At 38.7% G+C, this 21868-nt stretch overlaps 2 protein-coding genes across 6 annotated transcripts in view; one reads left to right on the plus strand and one right to left on the minus strand.

Annotated features, from left to right (window-relative positions):
* The first annotated feature begins 488 nt into the window (after positions 1-488).
* On the plus strand, positions 489-3094 carry tmem238a (transmembrane protein 238a). The gene is made up of 3 exons (XM_039819621.1): positions 489-511; positions 1850-2025; positions 2925-3094. Exons 1-3 carry the CDS (start codon positions 489-491, stop codon positions 3092-3094), a joined length of 369 nt encoding a protein of 122 aa, XP_039675555.1.
* A 4231-nt stretch (positions 3095-7325) lies between these two features.
* The window catches only part of LOC120571314 (major histocompatibility complex class I-related gene protein-like), a 52006-nt gene continuing 37463 nt past the window's right edge, over positions 7326-21868 (minus strand). For 4 of the 5 annotated variants that reach the window (XM_039820198.1, XM_039820199.1, XM_039820197.1 and 1 more), the window contains 4 exons: positions 21412-21429; positions 20760-20792; positions 19335-19409; positions 18461-19157 (listed from right to left, as the gene is read on the minus strand). In XM_039820198.1, the coding sequence (XP_039676132.1) occupies positions 19153-19157; positions 19335-19409; positions 20760-20792; positions 21412-21429 (131 nt within the window). In that variant the 3' untranslated portion in view covers positions 18461-19152. Of the gene's footprint in view, positions 7391-10846; positions 10865-11156; positions 11259-18460; positions 19158-19334; positions 19410-20759; positions 20793-21411; positions 21430-21868 lie in introns of those variants that run through there. The other variant, XM_039820201.1, reaches the window with a different exon arrangement.

Raw genomic sequence — 21868 nt, forward strand, 5'->3', positions numbered from 1 at the left:
TGAGCAAGTAGAAATGACAGATTTTTGGGTAAACTAAATCATAGTCTTACATGTCACTGTTTCTAAAACAGGGCTTTTTTCTGGACTACTTAAAATTTTTTTAAAAAAACGTGAAAACTGAGAGTATACCCACTTCTCCAGGGACCACTACACCACTGGTCACACACAAACCTCTTGCAACATTAGCTTCTACTATGCTAGTCATCTTAGCTGCAAAAAACTTTTCCGTAGATTTCGTAGGCAACAGCAACTCCACAAGTCAACTCAAGCGCAGTGAGCGGAGAGACAGTCCCGACTAGGTCCCAACCCGCAGACTCAGAGCCGGAAGCTCGCAGACCATGGGATTCACTCGAGAACTCACGAGTCAACGAGTGCTCGTGAGTTGTCGGGGATTCATGAGTTGTCGGTGATTCATGAGTTATCGGTGATTCATGAGTTGTCAGGGGATTCATTCATCAGGTGAGTTCTCGCGCGAATCAGCCGGCTATATGAGTGGATCTGATTCAGACGAGTGAGTGAAGTCTCTCCTCGAGCTCAGAGTAAAGCAAATCCACAACAAAAGCCATTCTTTCACTTCTGAAATAACATACAATGTTATGCACGTAGCCTAGCTAGGCCTACTGTAGGTGTTGGTGTATAAATGTAGTATGCTAAATGCAATTAGGGCGAGCAGACAGTCCGAAACATTATAAGCTCGCCTCGGCTCAGCTCGCAGACAACTCACGAGCCCTCGATGACTCATGAGTTGTCGATAACTCATGAGTTCTCCCGCGAATCAGCCGACTACATTGTTATGAGTGAATCTGATTCAGACGAGCAAGCATAGCACGCGAGTGAAGTCTCTCTTCGAGCTCAGGGTAAAGCAAATCAACAACAAAAGCCATTCTTTCACTTCTGAAATAACATACAATGTTCTGAATGTAGCCTAGCTAGGCCTACTGTAGGTTTGGTGTATAAATGTAGTATATTAAAATGCAATTAGGGCGAGCAGACAGTCCGTAAGCTCACCTCGCCGACAGCTCATGTTTTTTTTTGTCTTCAAAAAAGTAAAATACAGATACACATACACATTGAAAACATTTTAGTCAGTTCAAAAGATCAGTTTAGTGAGTGACTCAGAATAACCCGAATCCTTAAAAGGAATTGAGTTGGCCAGGCCTACAGCACAGTCTGTTTTTCCTTTCTCTCAACTTTTCCCCCGTGTGTGGCGCATACCCGCTCGTGGTGTGAAGCGCGTGTCCGCGCTATGTAGGGAACATCGTGAATTAACCTGCAATATGTCAGCTGTTTGGGAATTCTTCAACACCTGCAAGGAAAAAGCAGGGCTTGGAGGGACGACACTAAAAACCCAAATCACATTTCTTTAGTTGGATACTGAATGTGAAAAGTGTCACCCGGCTCGTTGGTCTGATTGGTTGAAGGACTATCCAATGCGCCCAGAGGCATTTGTGTGGCGTCCATTGGTGACGCCCCTTTGGAAATGAGCTGTGAATGAACCTTTCCCAGACCCACTCTCAGTTACAACTGAGAAGGGTCTGGTGTCAACCAGGCTAGGACACTAATCCTCTTGCAGGAAAATCAACAAGCCATTTAATGGTTTCCCCATAGTACTCTATGACATTTTAGGGATGACCTTAAGCGAAGATAAAGGAAGAAGGATGTCCTAGGGATCTCAAAGCTAGCTCTCAGGTCCTCAAAACTCAACATACCTTCATCAATGAATAACTGGTCTAGAGTATAAATACCTTGGTCACTCACTGGTTACAAACAAAAGGTTTATTACCAGACATTAAGTGTATGTTGTCCAAATTGGGGTGCTTCAATGGTCTACGAGGTCTTGCGGTCTTAGACTTCCAGTGAGGTTTTACTCTATTTCTCTCCAGTGTGACGGCCTCTCCCACTGTAAACTGGCCCTGGCCTTCGCTGTGTTGATGGACTTACTGGGCGGAGCCGCTCTGCTGGTGGGGGTCTTCGCCCCCATGGAGATCAAAGGACAAGACTTTGGAGACTTACTGGTCTATACTGGTATGATATAACGGATCAACACTAATGGAAGCATGATGTGAAATAGAAATGATGAGTTGCAAATGCGTAAAGTAGAAAACCGAGATAAAAGTAGAAAAGAGGAAGCAGATAAAAAGTAGAAAACAGAGATAAAAGTAGAAAAGATGACCATGTTCCATTGTTGGAGGTTGAGTTGTGCTCTCAGTTATGCTGATCTGATTGACTTATGGTTGCTTCAGTGTGATTGTTCATTCACAGACATTTTTGTGACTAGCTTTGTTTGTTCTAGTGTTTCAATTTAAAATGTTAAAAAGCTAAATCTAATTTGCAACTGCATCAATGCACTAAAACAATAATGAATATATACTGTATCTGTACACATTTATTTCTTTCACTCCTTAACAATAACATTGCAGAACTGCTTTATCAAGTGTCTGTTAAAACAATTTCAGTACTCCAAACAAACAAAAAAAGCTTAACTAGCTATATATATTTTGGTTTACAGGATGTAAATTGAAATATAAAAATAAAAAATAAAATTGAAATCAATACGGAGATAAAATAAGAATCACAAGAAGGAGAAAAATACATCAAAAATAGGACAAAAAAATCATAGACAAAGGACAGTAATAAAGAAGACAAGACAGAGAAAGAAATAACAAAAATAAATACACAATGCCACTTCCATTTCTAGCGGGAATAATAGAATAAATAAAATAACACATTAAATACATCTTTGCAATAGTTAAGTCTTTTTTTGGATCATTCACTTTTCTGGTTTTAATTGGAACTGGAGGTGGATTTTCACTAATTGTAATCGTGCAGATGCAACATGATAATATTTCTGTGTGACTGTGTGACGTTCTCCACCAGTCTGTGTAGTGATAATGTATAAATCCTGACGAGTGCTCTGTGTGCAGGAGCTCTGTTCGTGCTGATGTCTCTGGCCGGATGGGTGCTGTGGTACAGCGGAAACATCGACGGTCTGACGTCCAAGAGTGAACTGGGACACATCGGCAGCGCCGTCGACCGGCTGGCTCGAAACCTGAGCCGCAAGATCCGCACGTACACGACCAATACTTATTCATGAAGTCTGAATCCATTTCATGTTTAAAAGTCTTCTGATGCCTGTGTTTGTCGGTATTCATACGAGATACCGACACTGGATCAAACTCTTCCTGTCTTAGTGTTACAAGCATGTCGGAAACATTTTAATTCCAGATGTGCACCTGGTTCTGTTACATAGTTGTGCTATTGATGTTTTATTATGGTTGTCATTTTTTATAGTATATAGTGTTATAGATTCAGTATAGCAGTGGCAGCTTTCAATAAAAGCCATTTGTAAACATTATAAATGTCTGTTTTTATTATTTTTTTCAACGTGTAATGGAAATAGACTTTCAAAAACAGACAATGGGCCTCATTCACCAAACGTTCTTCAGAACAAATCTGTTTTAAACCCCACTTACGCAGTTTTCACGAAGATTCTGGCATTCACCAATGTTTTCTTATTTGGGATTTGTTCTTAGGGAAGAACAGAATCTACGCACACTCAAGAGCACTCTTACGCACAATTGAGAGCTGACATGTTTTCGCAAAACAAGTAGTTATACCGTTTTTGTCCGTTCTAATTTAAAATGTAATGTCTCTCCTTTATAATTTTGTAACTATTTTTTTTTCATTATTTTACACATAATTATAAGTTTGTTTGTTTTAATAAATACACACTACACTTACACTTCTGCTCATTTGTAAAGCACTTTGAATTGCCATTGTGTATGAATTGTGCTAGGCCTATACAAATAAACACTCCTTGCTTTGCCTTCAGTTCACATCAATTATGTTAGCGGGGAACCTTGCCGTCCAATAATAGGTGATTGATCACGCAATTTATATGCCCAAAGTGTGCATATTTCTGCAGACTAGGACTACCCCACACAATGGCGTTTTTCTTTTTGTATGCCTTAGATTTTAGATCAAACCATGTCTTTTTTACTTCATCAGTTCTGCGCCCTTTTCCGGATACAGCATTCACTGCATGAGCAATTGCAAAAGTTTCCAAAAGTCATTAGGGCCCGAGCAAGAAAGTGCAAAGCCCCAACGGTGCCCCAACGGTGCCTTGCACTGAAAGTGCAAAGGAACCTATTGTTTTTCGTCAGATTATTTTTCCGAGTCCATCGTCGCATTTTTGAGGGGGTTAGCATGCACGAAAACTCAACAACAATTTGCAAACATGTCACAACTGGTGAAAATTGCAAAGATTCAAAATAATTACTCATATGCACCACCAGGTGGCGCTATTGCAGAAAAACCCGCGTTTGGCCCTATAACTCCCAAGCCGTACATCGCACATTCAAAAACCATATATCTTTGCATTCCCTGGATCCAGCTGAATCTCCTGATATAGGCCACGCCCATTTCCGCCTAGACTTTTATGCGTGAAAAATGGCGATTCATTGAAAACCTACTTTGCCAAACTCCTCCTAGACCATGCGACCGATCTGCATGAAACTTGGCAGGTAGCATCTCTAGACGGACCTGACAAAAAGTTATCCAAAGAATTTTTATAGGATAAAAATTGCACATATTACGTACAAACAAATGTGTGTAGCTAAGTATGAAAACACCAACTTTGCCATATCTCAACCAAAATAATTGCTATTAACGCAAAACTTAAGATTCTTGTTTGCCATGACCCTCTGGAGGTGCCCCACACATTTTACGAACATTGGCCACTAGGGGGCACTACAAGTACATAAAGTTTATACCTCATGAACTGCTCATCCGATTTTTACAAAATTTGATGGGTACCATCTAGGGCCACTCATGAGGCCCCCCCTATAGTAAGGTACGGACTGGTCAAAGTGGGCGTGGCCTATGTGACCCTAATTGGTTTTAGCCCTTGGGCACATTTTTGACGGCCTCAATATATCGAAAACTCACACAAGGTAAACCCACATAAACACCTGGGGGCTTTGTGAGACTGTACAGCGATTTGGCCCATACCTGTAAGCGGGCTCCATAGCGCCCCCTAATGCGTAGAAGGCCTTAACTTGGACATAGTTGCTCCGATCTTCACCAGATTTGATACCCATATTGCTCTAATCATTGCAGACATATTTCCCATTTACATTCATTAGCTCCGCCCAACCGGAAGGCGCCCATTTTTAATTATGCTTTTTTCAGGTGTTTTACATTCTTTCAAACTCGTCCTAGGCCGTGACTTCAATCTTCTTGAATCTTTGCAGGAAGTATCTGTTGACCCTCATAATGAAAAGTTATCCAGAGAATTGTGATAGTTGAAAAAATGCGGAAGTTATAGCAACTTACTGTCTAAACAGGAAGTTGCGTTATCTTGACAACAATTATTCCGATTGCCCCGACACTTGACAAGGATGTTCCTCCTGGCCGGTTTAGCAACTGTGCCAAAGTTTGCTGCAATCGGCCATTAGATGGAGCTGTTTTCATTTTTTTTATTTAATCATCAAAATATTGGAAGCCTACTTTGTCTAACTACTCATGGGACGTGAGTCCGATCGGCACAAAAACTTGCATATACACTCGGAGGACCCTCTTGACAAAAAGTTATCAAAAGAATATTGATAGCTAAAACAATGCGCAAGTTATGGAGGACCAACTTCCTGTAGGTGGGAGTGGAAAAAGGAATTGTTATATCTTGCCAACGGCTATTCCAATGGACACAAAACTTAAGAAAGTTGTTCCTCATGTGCCAATGAGGCTGTTTGCCAAATATGTCGTCAATTGGCCTTTAGATGGCGCTGTTTTAATTTTTTTTAATTAATTAGCTAATTTGCTTTGAGCGAAACCTATTTTTTTAACTCCCCCTAGAGTGGAGGTCCCATCTGCACAAAAAATGTACACGTAGACTCGGTGGACCCTCATGACAAAAATATATCAAAAGAATTTTTGATAGCTAACACAATGCGCAAGTTACAGAGGACCAACTTCCTGTAGAGGGCTGTCGAAACAGGAAGTTGCGTATCTTAAGATTTATTCCCGATTGACACCAAATATGACAAAGTTGTTTCTGTATAGGGGTTTGAGCATCCACGCCAAATTTATAGTGCATCGGCCATTAGATGGCGCTGTTAGAATTTTTTTTATTAATTATTCACATCGCGATATATGGGAAACATACTTTGTCTTACTCCTCCTGGGCCGTGAGTCCAATCTACACGAAAACTTGGATATAGATATATCGGTTGACACTCGTGACTAAAAGTTATCAAAAGAATTTTGATAGCTAACACAATGCGCAAGTTATGGAGGAACAACTTCCTGTAGGTGGGTGTGGAAACATGAACGGTTCTATCTTGGCAAAAGTTTTGCAATTTACATGAAACTTAGAATGTGTGGTCTACATGTGATGTTGCATTTGCCAGTACCCCCCGGGGCAAGAAGCGAGGGCCCGTCATCGCTGCTTGCAGCTTTAATTTAGATTTGTTGTACTGTAGTCTATATCGACGACGTTTCATTTCTGGGATTGTTCAGGTGCGGCCATAAATTCCGCCTGTGTTGACGTTCTAACCTCCGGTGGATTTCTGAGGACTATGGTTAACTGCTCCTCAGATCTCTGCAGGGTAAATCCAGACAGCTAGCTAGACTATCTGTCCAATCTGAGTTTTCTGTTGCACAACTAAAACTACTTTTGAACGTACACACGTTCCACCAAAACAAGTTCCTTCCAGAGGCAATTTTGAAGGCGCCTCTGCGCTTAGTGCCGCCCTAGACGATTGTGATTGGTTTAGAGAAATGCCAATAAAGCAGAGCACGTTTTGCTGTGGGGATTAGCTAGACCTAGATTAGCAGCGCTGTGGAGGAAGGTCTGGCAATGCGAGACTAGTTGTATTGAAAACCATTGACGCTGCTGCACATCATATTTCATTTAATGTCAACTTAAATTGTACACAAAACCGTATCAACACCACAATGGAAAAATATTGAAAAGTCATACAGAGTGCCATAAGTTCACTTTTTAAATGGACTTACACAGAACAAATGCTATATATTTATAAGAAAAGACCAATTGTGTTGTAATATTTGAAAAATGAACGTAAGGAAACCCATTGAAATGCTGGAGCTGGTGCTAATGTTGTAGCAGCTTGTTTCTCTGTGCTGACTTCTCTAACAGCTGACTCAGGTCAGAGTTCTGTTGCTCTCTAGTGGTAACAGAAGGAAAGACTCTCTGAGCCTCAACACTCACTCCTCACTAAACCAACCAAGATTTAGGGTATATTTTGAATGCTGTGTTCTTACATCCTCACTGTTGCAAGGTGAGGTGTGTTGTAACTCAGAGGAACCAGGAAGGATGTAAATCAGGTCTCTGGATTCAGTTCCTCAGAGAGCTCAGAGCTGTTGTCAGGAGCTGTAAGGAAAAAGACACTGTTACTGAGCTGCCTTTAATAAACAGAGGATGATGCAGCCTGTCCAGAGGCAGGTCCTGCCAAATGCTATTATGTCTGTAATGTTAGTACCTGTGCTTAAAGGTTGGTAAGCTCAATAGTATTGACAATTATCGACCAATTGTATTAGCCAGTACCTTGTCGAAAGTACTGGAGAGAATATTGTTAACAAAGCTAGAAATGTATGTCCTTACTACTGACAATCAGTTTCGGTTCAAAAGAAAACATGGAACTGTATTTCTATGCTTTATTGATGCATCAAAAGCATTTGATAGAATTAATCATGAACGATTGTTTGAAAAATTGCTAGATAGAGGTGGCCCTAAATTTTTAGTGAGAATTTTTGCATGTTGGTATGCCCACCAAACATTTCAGGTTAAATGGGACAATGTTGTATCTGCTCCATTCTGTGTTAGTAACGGAGTGCGGCAAGGAGGAATTATGTCTCCTATTTTATTTAATGTTTATATGGATGAATTATCAAATCAGCTAAATAGGTTAAAAAATGGCTGTCTTGTGGGCAACACTATTGTTAATCATCTTATGTATGCAGACGACCTGGTCCTGCTCTGTCCATATAGTGCTGGGCTGCAGCAGATGCTGAAGGTGTGCTCTCAGTATGGCCTTGATTATGACATAAAGTATAACGCTAAGAAAAGTCACATAATGATAGTTAGAAGCGATGAGGACAGGAAATCAATTTTTCCGACCTTTTATCTGTCAGATAGTCCTCTTACTGTGTGTGAGGAAATTAAATATTTAGATCATGTCATATCTGATGAATGGAAGGATGACAAAGACCTTTACCGACAGCGCTGTAAAATTTACTCTCAAGCTAACATGCTTATAAGTAAGTTTTCCATGTGCTCTGATTCTGTGAAGTGTTCTCTGTTTAGAACTTACATCACACCGCTATATACTGCTCAACTGTGGTCTAAATATAAGAAAAAGAGCATGCAGAGGCTCAAGGTAGCATACAATGATGCAATGATGCTGTTGCTCCGTGTCCCTAGGTGACATAGTGCCAGTCATGTGTTTGTGTCCACTAGAGTGCCAACCTGTGAGGCACTCTTAAGACAACTGCTGTTTTATGTTTTATGTGTCACCTGGACAAGTCAGACAACCACGTAATTGAAGCTTTAGTCAGCCCTCTGAAAAGCTGTTTTAGATACACTTCTAGGTTAAGATGGCATTGGTGCAATAGCCTGTATATCCTATGGGTTAATGTGTAATTGTTATGTATTTTTGCATCTCTTTTATATTTTTTATACTGTATTGTGTGTTATATGGACCTGGGTCTGCAATAAAGTTTTATATATATTATATTAGCAACCAGCAGCGTCCAACCCCAAGAGCTTTTTATATCTGCTTCTATACATATGTTTTTGTCTTTGTGAAGTACTTTGGTGCAAACTTGTTTGCTTTTAAGGTGCTATATGAATGAAAAACTAAAGAAAAATTAAACTTTCCTTTTCAGTTTTCATTTTATTTTATTGGTCACACAAAAGTGTTGCGTTTATCATTTTGTTCAGTATATATACAGTATATACTGTTTATTAAAGGCAGCTCAGTAACAGTGTCCTTTTCCTTACAGCATATACAGTGCCTTGCGAAAGTATTCGGCCCCCTTGAACTTTTCGACCTTTTGCCACATTTCAGGCCTCAAACATAAAGATATAAAACTGTAATTTTTTGTGAAGAATCAACAACAAGTGGGACACAATCATGAAGTGGAACGGAATTTATTGGATATTTCAAACCTTTTAAACAAATAAAAAACTGAAATATTGGGCGTGCAAAATTATTCAGCCCCCTTAAGTTAATACTTTGTAGCGCCACCTTTTGCTGCGCATTACAGCTGTAAAGCGCGGGGGTATGTCTCTATCAGTTTTGCACATCGAGAGACTGACATTTTTGCCCATTCCTCCCTTGCAAAACAGCTCGAGCTCAGTGAGGTTGGATGGAGAGCGTTTGTGAACAGCAGTTTTCAGTTCTTTCCACAGATTCTCGGTGTGGATTCAGGTCTGGACTTTGACTTGGCCATTCTAACACCTGGATATGTTTATTTGTGAACCATTCCATTGTAGATTTTGCTTTATGTTTTGGATCATTGTCTTGTTGGAAGACAAATCTCCGTCCCAGTCTCAGGTTTTTTGCAGACTCCATCAGGTTTTCTTTCAGAATGGTCCTGTATTTGGCGCCATCCATCTTCCCATCAATTTTAACCATCTTCCCTGTCCCTGCTGAAGAAAAGCAGGCCCAAACCATGATGCTGCCACCACCATGTTTGACAGTGGGGAATGGTGTGTTCAGGGTGATGAGCTGTGTTGCTTTTACGCCAAAACATAACGTTTTGCATTGTTGCCAAAAGTTAGATTTTGGTTTCATCTGACCACAGCACCTTCTTCCACATGTTGTGGTGTGTCTCCCAGGTGGTTTCTTGGCAAACTTTAAACGACACTTTTTATGGATATCTTTAAGAAATGGCTTTCTTCTTGCCACTCTTCCATAAAGGCCAGATTTGTGCAGTATACATATGGATTGTTGTCCTATGGACAGAGTCTCCCACCTCAGCTGTAGATCTCTGCAGTTCATCCAGAGTGATCATGGGCCTCTTGGCTGCATCTCTAATCAGTCTTCTCATTGTATGAGCTGAAAGTTTAGAGGGACGGCCGGGTCTTCGTAGATTTGTAGTGGTCTGATACTCCTTCCATTTCAATATTATCGCTTGCACAGTGCTCCTTGGGATGTTTAAAGCTTGGGAAATCTTTTGTATCCAAATCCGGCTTTAAACTTCTCCACAACAGTATCTCGGACCTGCCTGGTGTGTTCCTTGTTCTTCATGATGCTCTCTGGCGCTTTACACGGACCTCTGAGACTATCACAGAGCAGGTGCATTTATACGGAGACTTGATTACACACAGCTGGATTCTATTTATCATCATTAGTCATTTAGGTCAACATTGGATCATTCAGAGATCCTCACTGAACTTCTGGAGAGAGTTTGCTGCACTGAAAGTAAAGGGGCTGAATAATTTTGCACCCACTTTTCAGTTTTTTATTTGTTAAAAAAGTTTGAAATAGCCAATGAATTTCGTTCCACCTCATAATTGGGACCCACTTGTTGTTGATTCTTCACAAAAAATTACAGTTTTATATCTTTATGTTTGAGGCCTGAAATGTGGCAAAAGGTCGAAACGTTCAAGGGGGCCGAATACTTTCGCAAGGCACTGTATATACTGTATATATACTAAACAAAATTATAAATGCAACACTTTTGTTTTTGCCCCCATTTTTGCACTATGTACACAAAAGGCCTATTTCTCTCCATGTCTTTACTCAAGTCTGCTTTGCAGTAACACATCCTGGTAACAGCAGGTCAGACCAGATACAATAGAATAAAAACAAGTTCTACTCACATGGTGGAGGGAGTTTGGCTGAAACAAGAAGAGAAGACAAATCATTTCAGTTGTCACAGTTGAAAACACAATTTGTCATCTTTTCCTATCAAATGTGATCCTCTCCTACTCATTCTCCTATTTACGTTAAATATCTTTTACCCTTCACCTTTTACATTTATCATCATCATCATGCTACAGTCTCTCTGTTGGTTGCTTGTTGCAAGTAAATGAGAAAACCGTTTACTCCTTTGGTCTCTCACTTTTCTTTGTTTTTGTAAACTGCAAATCCAAAAGTAGGCTAGATAACTTTTCCATTCTCCTCTCTCACCTTTCTTCTTTTTGTAAAAAATGAATCCAGTGGCAGCGGCGAGGAAAACAGCAAAAACAGCCACTGCAGCAGTGATGGGAATGGTCCTGTCTGAAGGATTCTCTGTTGAACAAATAACAACAATATGTCAACAACCAGATAGACAAAACAGGTTAGAACAAAAGTACATTCATCTGTGTATTATAGGCTACCTGTTGTACACACATTACTTATTAATCAATTGCATGCATTGTGTGCACTTCCTATTCCAGTCTTACCTCCGTTGGTCCTGATCTCTGCTTTGTCCAGTTTGGTGACGATGTCGTCCTCCACACCAGAGAGCTGAAACACACAGTCGTACCTCCTCCAGTCTTCAGCTAGTAAAGATTTAAAATGTGATCTTACCTGGAGATGAGACGTGACAGAAGAGAAGCAACAACAGGAACTTTTTCATCTTGTTTTGGTAAAGACTGTCCGGACAGTGGTGGACTTCGGTAAAGTTAGAAAGAAAACAGATTCAAACTTCCGAGATCAAATAGCGAAATGTTATTAAATCACAAACGACGCATCTTTCCTACCACACTGAGGGAAACAACGAGCTCCAAACTCCCTTTCATCAAACAACACATTCTCACACCCAACTCGTAAAATAAGGACGTTCGGACAGGAGCCTTTCTCGTTCTTATTTGACGTTAAAAGTCTCCTTTAGCGTCTCATGTAAACGTGCTTGGTTGCCACTATTCCCGTCCCTTTTTCGTCCCTTTTGACGCGCTTGGTCGGGACGGGTGAAGCGCGACGAAGCACGACAATAATGGAATCGCGGAGGTTGGGTTTAAAAGAAAAACAACGGGGAAAGGACGCTCAAAAGCCAGGAAACACACCGCGGGTGAAGCGCGACAATAACGGAATAGCGGAGGTTGGGTTTAGGAGAAAAACAACGGGGAAAGGACGCCTCAAAAGCCGGGAAACACACGCCGGATACGGGGAAACAAAACGCCACACGCAGGGCGCGAACCCGAGTCTCATGAGTGAAAGTCCGGTGTGACCCCACTGTAACTGTTTAATAAAGGAGGTAAACTTAAAAATATAGTTTGGAGTAATTATGCCATCCCTTCACACTAATCTGGACACGTTTTCTTATTTATAGTCATCACAGAGCCAGTACCTCTGAGGTCACCATATATTATAAGTACAGTAGCAGCCGTCAGAATACGTGACCCCACTGTAACTGCTAAATTAATGAGTCAAACTTCAAAATATTGTTTTAGGGTAGTTATGTCTGGCCACGATCCCCCCTGACTTGCGTAAAAGAGGCGCTTGTCCCATGATCACCAGCTCGAGCACCAGAGGTAAAATGAGGGAGGAGCGCTGTCATCACCCTTCATCTGAGCCAATGGGAATTTAGACTGAGCATCAACGTCACTTGTTACTCAGTAAAACGGCCCCACTGAGGTTATGATCGAAAGAGAAAGTAAAATGATGTTATTTCAGCCTATGTAAGAGGAGGAGGAGACATGCGGGACTTCATTTTTTTGTTTAGTTTATTACGATCCACATAGATACACAACGTAGCTTACATAACATAAATAGTGAAAACAAAGAAAATGTGTCACCTTAATTCATACAGGGTCGTCTTAAGAGTTTTTGGGTTATTTTGTTTCCATAGCATGTCTTCTTTCAGACTATTGAGGGGGAAAAACATATAAAATACACATATAGGTGTTTATTTTACTAAACTTTGTCTATTAGCACCTGCAAATTTCTCCTAAAGTCACCAAAAGTTAGCATTAGATAATGCCTCATTTGCATATTTAAACATAATATTTCAGAAAACTTGTAATACAAAAATATATGTCTCAATGTAAGTAATTAAGTGGGGAAGTTTCATGTTGCCATCTGTTAGTTCATTATTTTGTCCTATTCACCTGGGGTGTCTCCCCTTATCTTGTTTATAATCTAATATACTAATATAATATTTATATTAAAAATAATTTCAGCCTGTGTGAGAGGATGGTGAGACATGTAGGGCTTTATTCTGGTTTCTCAGCTGTGTTCACATATGAAAGGAGTATTCTACCTTCTGCTGCTCAGATCCTCTAGAATGATCTGTAGGCTAATGTAATATAGTGTAATATAATTGTAAGAATTATTAGCAGGATGAATATGTATATCTGTAACAACTGTAGGCCGATACTGCCACCTAGTGGGAACAGTGGGAATTCAGGACAGTAATGGAATGTAATATAGTGTAATGTGCAGTCATGTATTAAATCTTGTGGGAGGTCAGAGGTCACTGTCAGCTCCAAATCAGATACTCTGCAGTTTGTGGGGGTGCAGTAGTGTCTTCTTCTTCTTATGTTCTGTGTGGCTGATTGAAAACAGTCCTGATCAAAAATATCAACAACAAACAACAACTCCAAGCTGCTTTCATTGATGTTGTAGTGAGTAAATGTGCTGAGGTGGCCCTGAGAGCTCCTTAAAGCCAAAGATGAGATCAGGTGATCTGTGTGTGACAGGCTGAATGCTCCTGAACTGATCTGGAGCTGTGGACGCTGAAAACTGCTCCAACAAGAGAAATGGAACACCTCTGTTGATGTTTGAACACCTGATGCTGGTTTTCATTTTGCTCTTGCTTTGGCGCTGTTTCTACTCTCTTTCCATCCTCACTTATTGTTGCTGAAGCACTTTATAAAACATTATAGATTTTCTGTTTAATAAGAAAACTCAGATCTTTTGTTATAGATATTTAAAAAAAAAAAAAAATAATAATAAATAATATTACATTAACAGTATAAATTTTAATTATTTTATTATTTAGTTTTTTTTTAATATATTTTTTTTCTGTTGTAATCAATAATTAATTTTTATTACTTGGGACCCACAACTGTACTTTATATTACTGGTGATCAATACCTGAGTCTATATCACTGCTGATCAATACCTGAGTCTATATCACTGCTGATCAATACCTGAGTCTGTCTCCAGAGCAGGCAGCAGAGTGGCAGCGCCCCCTGTGGAGGATTCTTGTATCTCCTCTGAAATTAAGACCACTCAAATCAGATCCATGAAGAATGGATTTAGTGTCAATGAACAGCCTCCCTGCTGCCTGGAACCTTCAAATCCCTTTAACAAAGAGGAGTTCAGGAGAAATCATTTCATCTTATCAAACAACTACCAACCTCCAACACACTACAAATAAACTCTGTAGTGTTTTTTCCAGAAGCACTTTATTCATGAATAAAACCATAATCCGTGAAAGTTGTAGTAAAAATGTTAGATGTTAGATGTTTCACTCCACACACACACACACACACACACACACACACACACACACACACACACACACACACACACACACACACTAGACAATTCTTTTCATCCAGCATCAGGAGGACTGGTAGAGAGGACCTCCACCATGGTGTCCAGGGGACAGGACAGGACACAGAGACACAGCAGCATCAGGAGGACTGGTAGAGAGGAACTCCACCATGGTGTCCAGTGTTGGCTCAGAGGCTTTGTGGAGTTTAAATGTTTAAGTGTAACATTAAAACACATCTGATGAAATGATGACTATCCAACCCCTTGAGAAGCTCTCCTTGTGTCAAATATTGTTGATCACCACTGTTTTATGTTAACCCTTGTGTTGTCCTCGGATCAAATTTGACCCGTTTTCAAAGATTTTTACATCAGAAATATGGATTTCTTAACAACCAAATTGCCCCAAAATAACTTGGATGCATGCATGTACTCTGTATGGAACCCATACAACATATACATCCATGCATCCATGTTCTTCACAGGTGAGATTAATGATTACTTCCAATGAAGTTTGGTTATTTTATTTCATTTCATTTCATGGCATTTGAAAAAAAATATGTTGAAATGGTTTCAAAACAGCATCCTGACCAAACTTTGACATAAACCAGTCTGTGATTCACTAAACATCTTCTGGTCTTAACTACTCTATTAGTCAAAATAATTCATAATATCTGCTTTTTTTCAAACTCAAAAATGTAGATTTGCCAATGAAATCATTGTTCTTCTCCAAATGAAAAACTAAGTCACTGTCCTCATTTAACAACTTCTGCCAGGGGTCAAAATCAAAAAGGTTTTATAAATCTATCCAGGAATTACATTTCCTTCAAACAGATATATTACTTCAACTTCACGTGAGGACCTGCTGATGAAGAGATGTGTGTTTCTGTGTATGGACAAATATTTCCTCATTGATTTTGTCCCCTCTACCCTCGTTAAAGAGTCAACACTGTCCTATAGGACAGAACAATACAAAGGCCTACTTTATGTCTTAAATAATATCTCCAGATCAATACAGCGTGGAGACTTACTTAGAGAAATGCGCCGTTTCAACGAGGTCCTCTAACATGTGTAGGGTTAACCCCAATAAATAGAAAAGGCCAGGTTAATGGAGTCATTAAATACGGTGGCCGGGAAGTGCAATGCAACATTACAAAGAATGAAACACTTTTACAAAGCTCGAGACAAATTTACATTTTGGAAAACAAATTTACATTTTGGAAAACAAATTTACATTTTGGAAAACAAATTTACATTTTGGAAAACAAATTTACATTTTGGAAAACAAAATAACATTTTAGAAAACAAATTTACATTTTGGAAAACAAATTTACATTTTGGAAAACAAATTTACATTTTGGAAAACAAAATAACATTTTAGAAAACAAATTTACATTTTGGAAAAAAAAATAACATTTTAGAAAACAAATTTACATTTTGGAAAACAAAATAACATTTTCGAAAACAAATTTACATTTTAGAAAACAAATTTACATTTTGGAAAACAAAATAACATTTTAGAAAACAAATTTACATTTTCGAAAACAAATTTACATTTTAGAAAAAACAAATTAACAAGATGCAAAACACTTTTACCAGTCCCGAAACAACAATTTACAAATGACAGATTCTTCACGGAAGGGAATGTACCACATACCGGAAGTGATGAGGTGTTGTTGGGGGGCGCAGTCAATTTGTGTTGTTGTGAGTGAGTATATGGCGTGAATGAAGTTTATGGTGACTTACGTGTGGTCGGTGTTTGGAGTTTTTATATGACGCACCTGAACGGAAACATTGGAAAAACAGGGGAACGATTGTCGACAGCCGCGCGGGATCGAGGCTACAGCAGGGGGCAGCTGAGTCCGTCTGCAGCTGCAGGACCTGGAGCTCACTGCCCATTCCTGGGAGCCAAAACCGACACCACGCAGCTGGAGACCCAGGCCGTATTGCTGGGCCCGGCTGGAGGAAGGGAAGCGGGGGGAGAATCAGATCCAGGACTGAACGGAGCGGGACTGTCACAGCCTGCTGAAGTTTAAATCACAGGTTTCCTAAAGGGAGTCTGGGGGGACTCCGGACTGTGGACGACCGAACCACGACTTAAAGTCCGTTAAATAAATAAATACATGCAGAAATAAATGAATCATTAGTGTTTAAACTTCACTTTGAAGCAGAACCTCTTATTTCAGAAGGGTGAAGTTTCCGTTTGTACTCATCTGTGAACTGATTATAATAAATATTCTTTGTATTAACACATTAATTAGTCTCTTTGTCTTTTTGTTGAAAAAACTAGAACATCGCGTAGATTTTGACGATTTATAGTGATTTTATTTCCGTTAGACCTTTGCCTACATTGACGCTGATGCATTAAGGACGGCCCATAGACAGTATATAAGGGAGTGCCTCCCTGTTCCAAGATGGCGGCTCTATTGACGCATTCGATCCATAACTGCCGTAGTCAAAGGCGACATGTATACAACACCTCATCACTTCCGGTATGTGGTACATTCCCTTTCCGTGAAGAATCTGTCATTTGTAAATTTGTTTCGGGACTGGTAAAAAGTGTTTTGCATCTTGTTAATTTGTTTTCTAAAATGTAAATTTGTTTTCGAAAATGTAAATTTGTTTTCTAAAATGTTATTTTGTTTTCCAAAATGTAAATTTGTTTTCTAAAATGTAAATTTGTTTCGAAAATGTTATTTTGTCTTCAAAATGTAAATTTGTTTTCCTAAAATGTAAATTTGTTTTCTAAAATGTTATTTTGTTTTCCAAAATGTAAAATTTGTTTTCGAAAATGTTATTTTTTTTTTCCAAAATGTAAATTTGTTTTCTAAAATGTTATTTTGTTTTCCAAAATGTAAATTTGTTTTCTAAAATGTAAATTTGTTTTCTAAAATGTTATTTTGTTTTCCAAAATGTAAATTTGTTTTCTAAAATGTTATTTTGTTTTCCAAAATGTAAATTTGTTTTCGAAAATGTTATTTTGTTTTCCAAAATGTAAATTTGTTTTCGAAAATGTCATTTTGTTTTCCAAAATGTAAATTTGTTTTCTAAAATGTTATTTTGTTTTCCAAAATGTAAATTTGTTTTCTAAAATGTTATTTTGTTTTCCAAAATGTAAAAGTGTTTCATTCTTTGTAATTACCCCCCCCCCAAAAAAAAGAAGTAAATCCTGAAACACGTGTAATGTTCTGAAGATGCAGAAAGTTTTGAACAACACAGCAGATTATTTAATGAATAATAATAATAATCATAATAATAATAGTTACATGTATAAAGACATTTGCATGCAGAAAAGGCACAATCTGTTTCAGAAAAGTTCACCAGAATTCAGGAAATTAAGTGTTTGAGGCTCCAAATTTCCTGGGGGACAACCACCAGACACCCCGGTTATAATATGTCCCCCCCCCCCCAATGTTGAGACAAACTTTCTCGCTAGATAGGTGGAGATCTCTTATTTTTAATTGTCATTCCTGTGTGCTGTGCTGGTATTTTAAAAGGTTTAGTAACAGACAGCTAATGTTGTGCCAATAAGATTTATCTTCTGAACATTAATGATTTAAAAATGACAAAATAGACACAATTTAAATGAAAGTACGTCGATATATAATCATGTGTAGCCTTCTCTGGAACATAGCACAAATGTAGCTGCTGAGATAAACTGAAGTCATCAAAGTAAGACGCCGATAATCACAACATGGACAACATCAACTTTGGTTTTTTCAACCAGGAAAAAGTGGTTTTGTTGTCGATTCCATCTGTTGTTTAGTTTTTTCATTATGAAAAAAATTTTACTAAACAAGCTGCCAATGTTAAGGTGCTCTTTTTCAAATAACTATTTCAGACGCTGTGAGTCATCCATATTAAATTCACCTTTCATTTATATCAATAAACTAAAGGTCATGAAGTTTACAGTACAAAGGACAGAAACAAACTAAATGTAGCCACAATATTCATATCATTTTAGCTACAGTCACAGATGTGTAAGCATGTGGAATCACAAAAAGAGAAGATTTGGAATATTAAGGATTTTATTGAAAAGCAAAACAGACGTACAAAAGGAATAAAATATCAGGACAACTTCATTCAACATTCATACTTAACCCAACACAAGAAGGGATTTGGAGCATCACTGTTTCTTTATGTTTATAAAAATAAGACAGAAAACGTCCCTCCTCCCAAAATAGCAGGAAATATTTACAACATTTCTATCAATGAGCTGAGAAGCTGAAAACATCCCACAACCCTTGGTCTCAGCTAAAATTAAAATATAATGTTTCAAAACAGATCGAAAGATAGATAGTACGAAACAAAAAATAACAATAATTTCTTACTTTGGCCTGGTTGGAATCAAAACAAGATCTTCAGTTTTAAAGAAATATACAAACTAAATATTAAACAACTAACTAAAGAACCAGAGTTGGTGATTTTTCTCAGTGGGATTGTTACTGCAAGTGTTACCTTTCACATTACACATATCAGATAACAGATATGTCAGTTCATCACTTTTTCATAAACAAATATTGATTAGTGCAGCTTTAAAGCCTCATTGTAATGCAGCTTTCTGACCCCATAAATATAAGTGATATTCAATCCATGTTGGTGGTGAGGTGGCCCTTTTGTTTGGATTACAGATTGTGTAAAAGTTTTGTAAATAACGTTTAATGTTGCCAATTTCTTCACCCTTCTCTTCACACCGTACCAGTTAACCTGACAAATATAAAAATAAGCATTCATAAATGAACAGTGCAAAGAATAATGATATCTCAATCATGTATAAATGTTGGAAAGCTGTGAAACCACTGGGATGTACTGTAACAGTAAATGAATTTCTCAAAACATGCATAAATACAGGTGACATTTCAGACAGACAGAGCCAGTAGTTACCTGTGGTCAATGGTGTGCTGCTGTTTACACCTTCATTAGAACCATTAGGAGAGCTATCTGAAGAAGTGTCTGACCCTGAAGAGAAAAAAATAGAAGATAATTTACACAACAATCAAGTAAAGGACAAAAAAACAGATAGATAGATTTATGTACATACAGTCAGAACGACAGACCGACACATACATAGAAACCTGATGTGTCCATCTGTCAGATGAAGAGGAGATTATCTCTGTGACACATGGTGTATGAAATATGATGGCTGACACGGACAGTGAAATCTGACAGGATGGAGTGCATAACGCACTTCAAGCTGTCCTTGTCATCACTAGGGCTGCAACTAACCAATATTTTCATAGTCAACGTCCTCAAATGTCCCGTTTTGTCTCCAACTCAATATTGAGTTTACTGTCATAAAGGAGCCAATAAACTAGAAAATATTCACATTTAAGAAGCTGGAATCAGAGAATTTTTAAACCTCAAACCGATAAATCGATTATCAAAATAGTTGGCAATTAATTTAATAGTTGACAACTTAATAAATGAAGCCTTCATTTTCCAGGTAGATCGTACCCGGTGGCAGACAGAATTGCAGAGTGAGAGCGAGGCTTAGGGAACCAATCTAAACGCAGATGGTGTCACTATTCTACAGCCTTTACATATGCAATCAACATTTACTTCATCATTATAAGTTAAAGCAAAAGACTTGTCTATTTAAGTCCAATTAAAATGTATATTGTCAAAGAGCCCTATGACTAAATTATTTTTCTGCTATTCATGTGTCTGGGTATTCCAAACAGGAGAATATAACGTCCACGCTCTATGGCTCGCTCTAACAACTGCAGCACCATCCATGGGGCAGAGAGGTTATCTAACAAGATAGCCGTTCCCCCTCCCCCACTTCTTTGTGTCTCTACATTAGCATCATTCAATCTTGGCATTAAATGATTGGACTTGTCTCACATCAGAATAAAGGCAGTTCCTGAGGCTACCTAGCATAGTTTCAGGAGCAGGGCCACACCTCAAACCCGCCTCTTCCATTATTCCTATAAATACCACCTAACCCTCTCCTCTCATTCACTCTTGCATTCTGCACCCCTCCCTCCCACCCTCTTCCTGTTCCTCTCCTTTCTCCTCTTCTTTAGGTCCTAAAGGGTCCGTCATGCCCGGGTGCTACGGCGGATTCTCTACCGAAGCCTCCCCACAACGCAGTCAATGTCAAGTCAACTGATGACTACAAGCGACTTTAGGTCTCACATTCCAATCATCTTTCATTATTAAATTGTTCAAGACGTATGTGGTTGATGGTGTGGTCCTTGCTAGTGAGCTGACAGTTTGGTGTTGCTTTGGGACAACATGGAGATGACTGTATGCAGTGCAGCAGGTGATGTGTAAGGCAGACAGAGCCAGTACAGAGCCATTAGTTACCGTTCTGTGGCACGTTGCTGTAGGTTGGTGATTCTGAGACGAACAGAACACAAAATAACGTGAAGAAGACAGACAGATCTGAATCTGATTGGCTAATCAAAGTTCCTAGGATAAGTGTCAGATGAAATCATCACGTCTACAAAAACAGAACAGAATAAATCCTCAGGCAGAGAAACCCATCGAGCCCCCCACCCCACCACACCCCCATAAAAAAGCATTAAGTCAATTCTGTCATAATAATTTATAAAAAAATAAAAAAATAACACCATGCACATGCGCGCACACACACACATACACACACACACGTAAATAAGTAACATCAAATATCAACTCACAATAATGCTTATCAGAACAGCTGGTGTTCTTTGCTCATATTTATACACATCTGGGTTTATAGTTGTCATCGCAAAATGTGCCAATGTTAAGATATATATTATATATATACAATATGTAACGTAATTTAACTATTTACGTCCACTTGTCCAACTTCAGAATAAAGGCAGTTACTGACAGCAGTAGCTGAAAAAGGCTTACTGGAATGTGCTGCACTGCACTTTGTGTATATAGACATGAGCATCTGCTCAACTTAAAACATTTTAATACAAACAAAATGAAAGCTGCAAAACGTAGGTACAAAACAAGTTCTACTTACTGTCTTGAGTCTTTTCAGCTGAAATATAAAGAAAAAACATGATTTTTAGATGCTGCAGTTGCAAATGACAGAACATCTCTTCTCCACTAAATAACAGCCACTACTACTCACTCACACTGGTTAGAAATATATTTTACACTTCTGTTTGGGTCTTCATTTCTACTTTTGAAAATCTACTCAAGATCTAAAATAATAGTTGTACAAAATTGAGAGCATTTGCCTGAAAAAAAGAAATTGTTTCAGATGTCAAACTTACAAATACATTATTATTATTATTACTATTACATCATCATGCTATTGTCATTGTAGGATCCAGAAGCAGCTCCAGAGTGTTATCCTTTAAGGTGATAGGTATCCTCAGCACACATCTCACAAAAAGGCTTTTTATTAATCCACTCTCCCTTGTACAAAAAATAAACTTTCCAAAAGTCAAAAAACGTGTGTGTGTGTGTGTGTG

Source organism: Perca fluviatilis, chromosome 13 (assembly GCF_010015445.1).
Source record: "Perca fluviatilis chromosome 13, GENO_Pfluv_1.0, whole genome shotgun sequence".
In the NCBI taxonomy this organism is placed as follows: Eukaryota; Metazoa; Chordata; class Actinopteri; order Perciformes; family Percidae; genus Perca; species Perca fluviatilis.

What these genes read in the sequence shown, in the direction of transcription:
- tmem238a (XM_039819621.1), top strand. Translation starts at nt 489, where the DNA reads ATGAGTGGATCTGATTCAGACGA. An exon ending in AGTGGATCTGATTCAGACGA is followed by an intron (nt 512 to 1,849) that starts GTGAGTGAAGTC and finishes TTGCGGTCTTAG; the next exon opens with ACTTCCAGTGAGGTTTTACT. An exon ending in AGACTTACTGGTCTATACTG is followed by an intron (nt 2,026 to 2,924) that starts GTATGATATAAC and finishes CTCTGTGTGCAG; the next exon opens with GAGCTCTGTTCGTGCTGATG.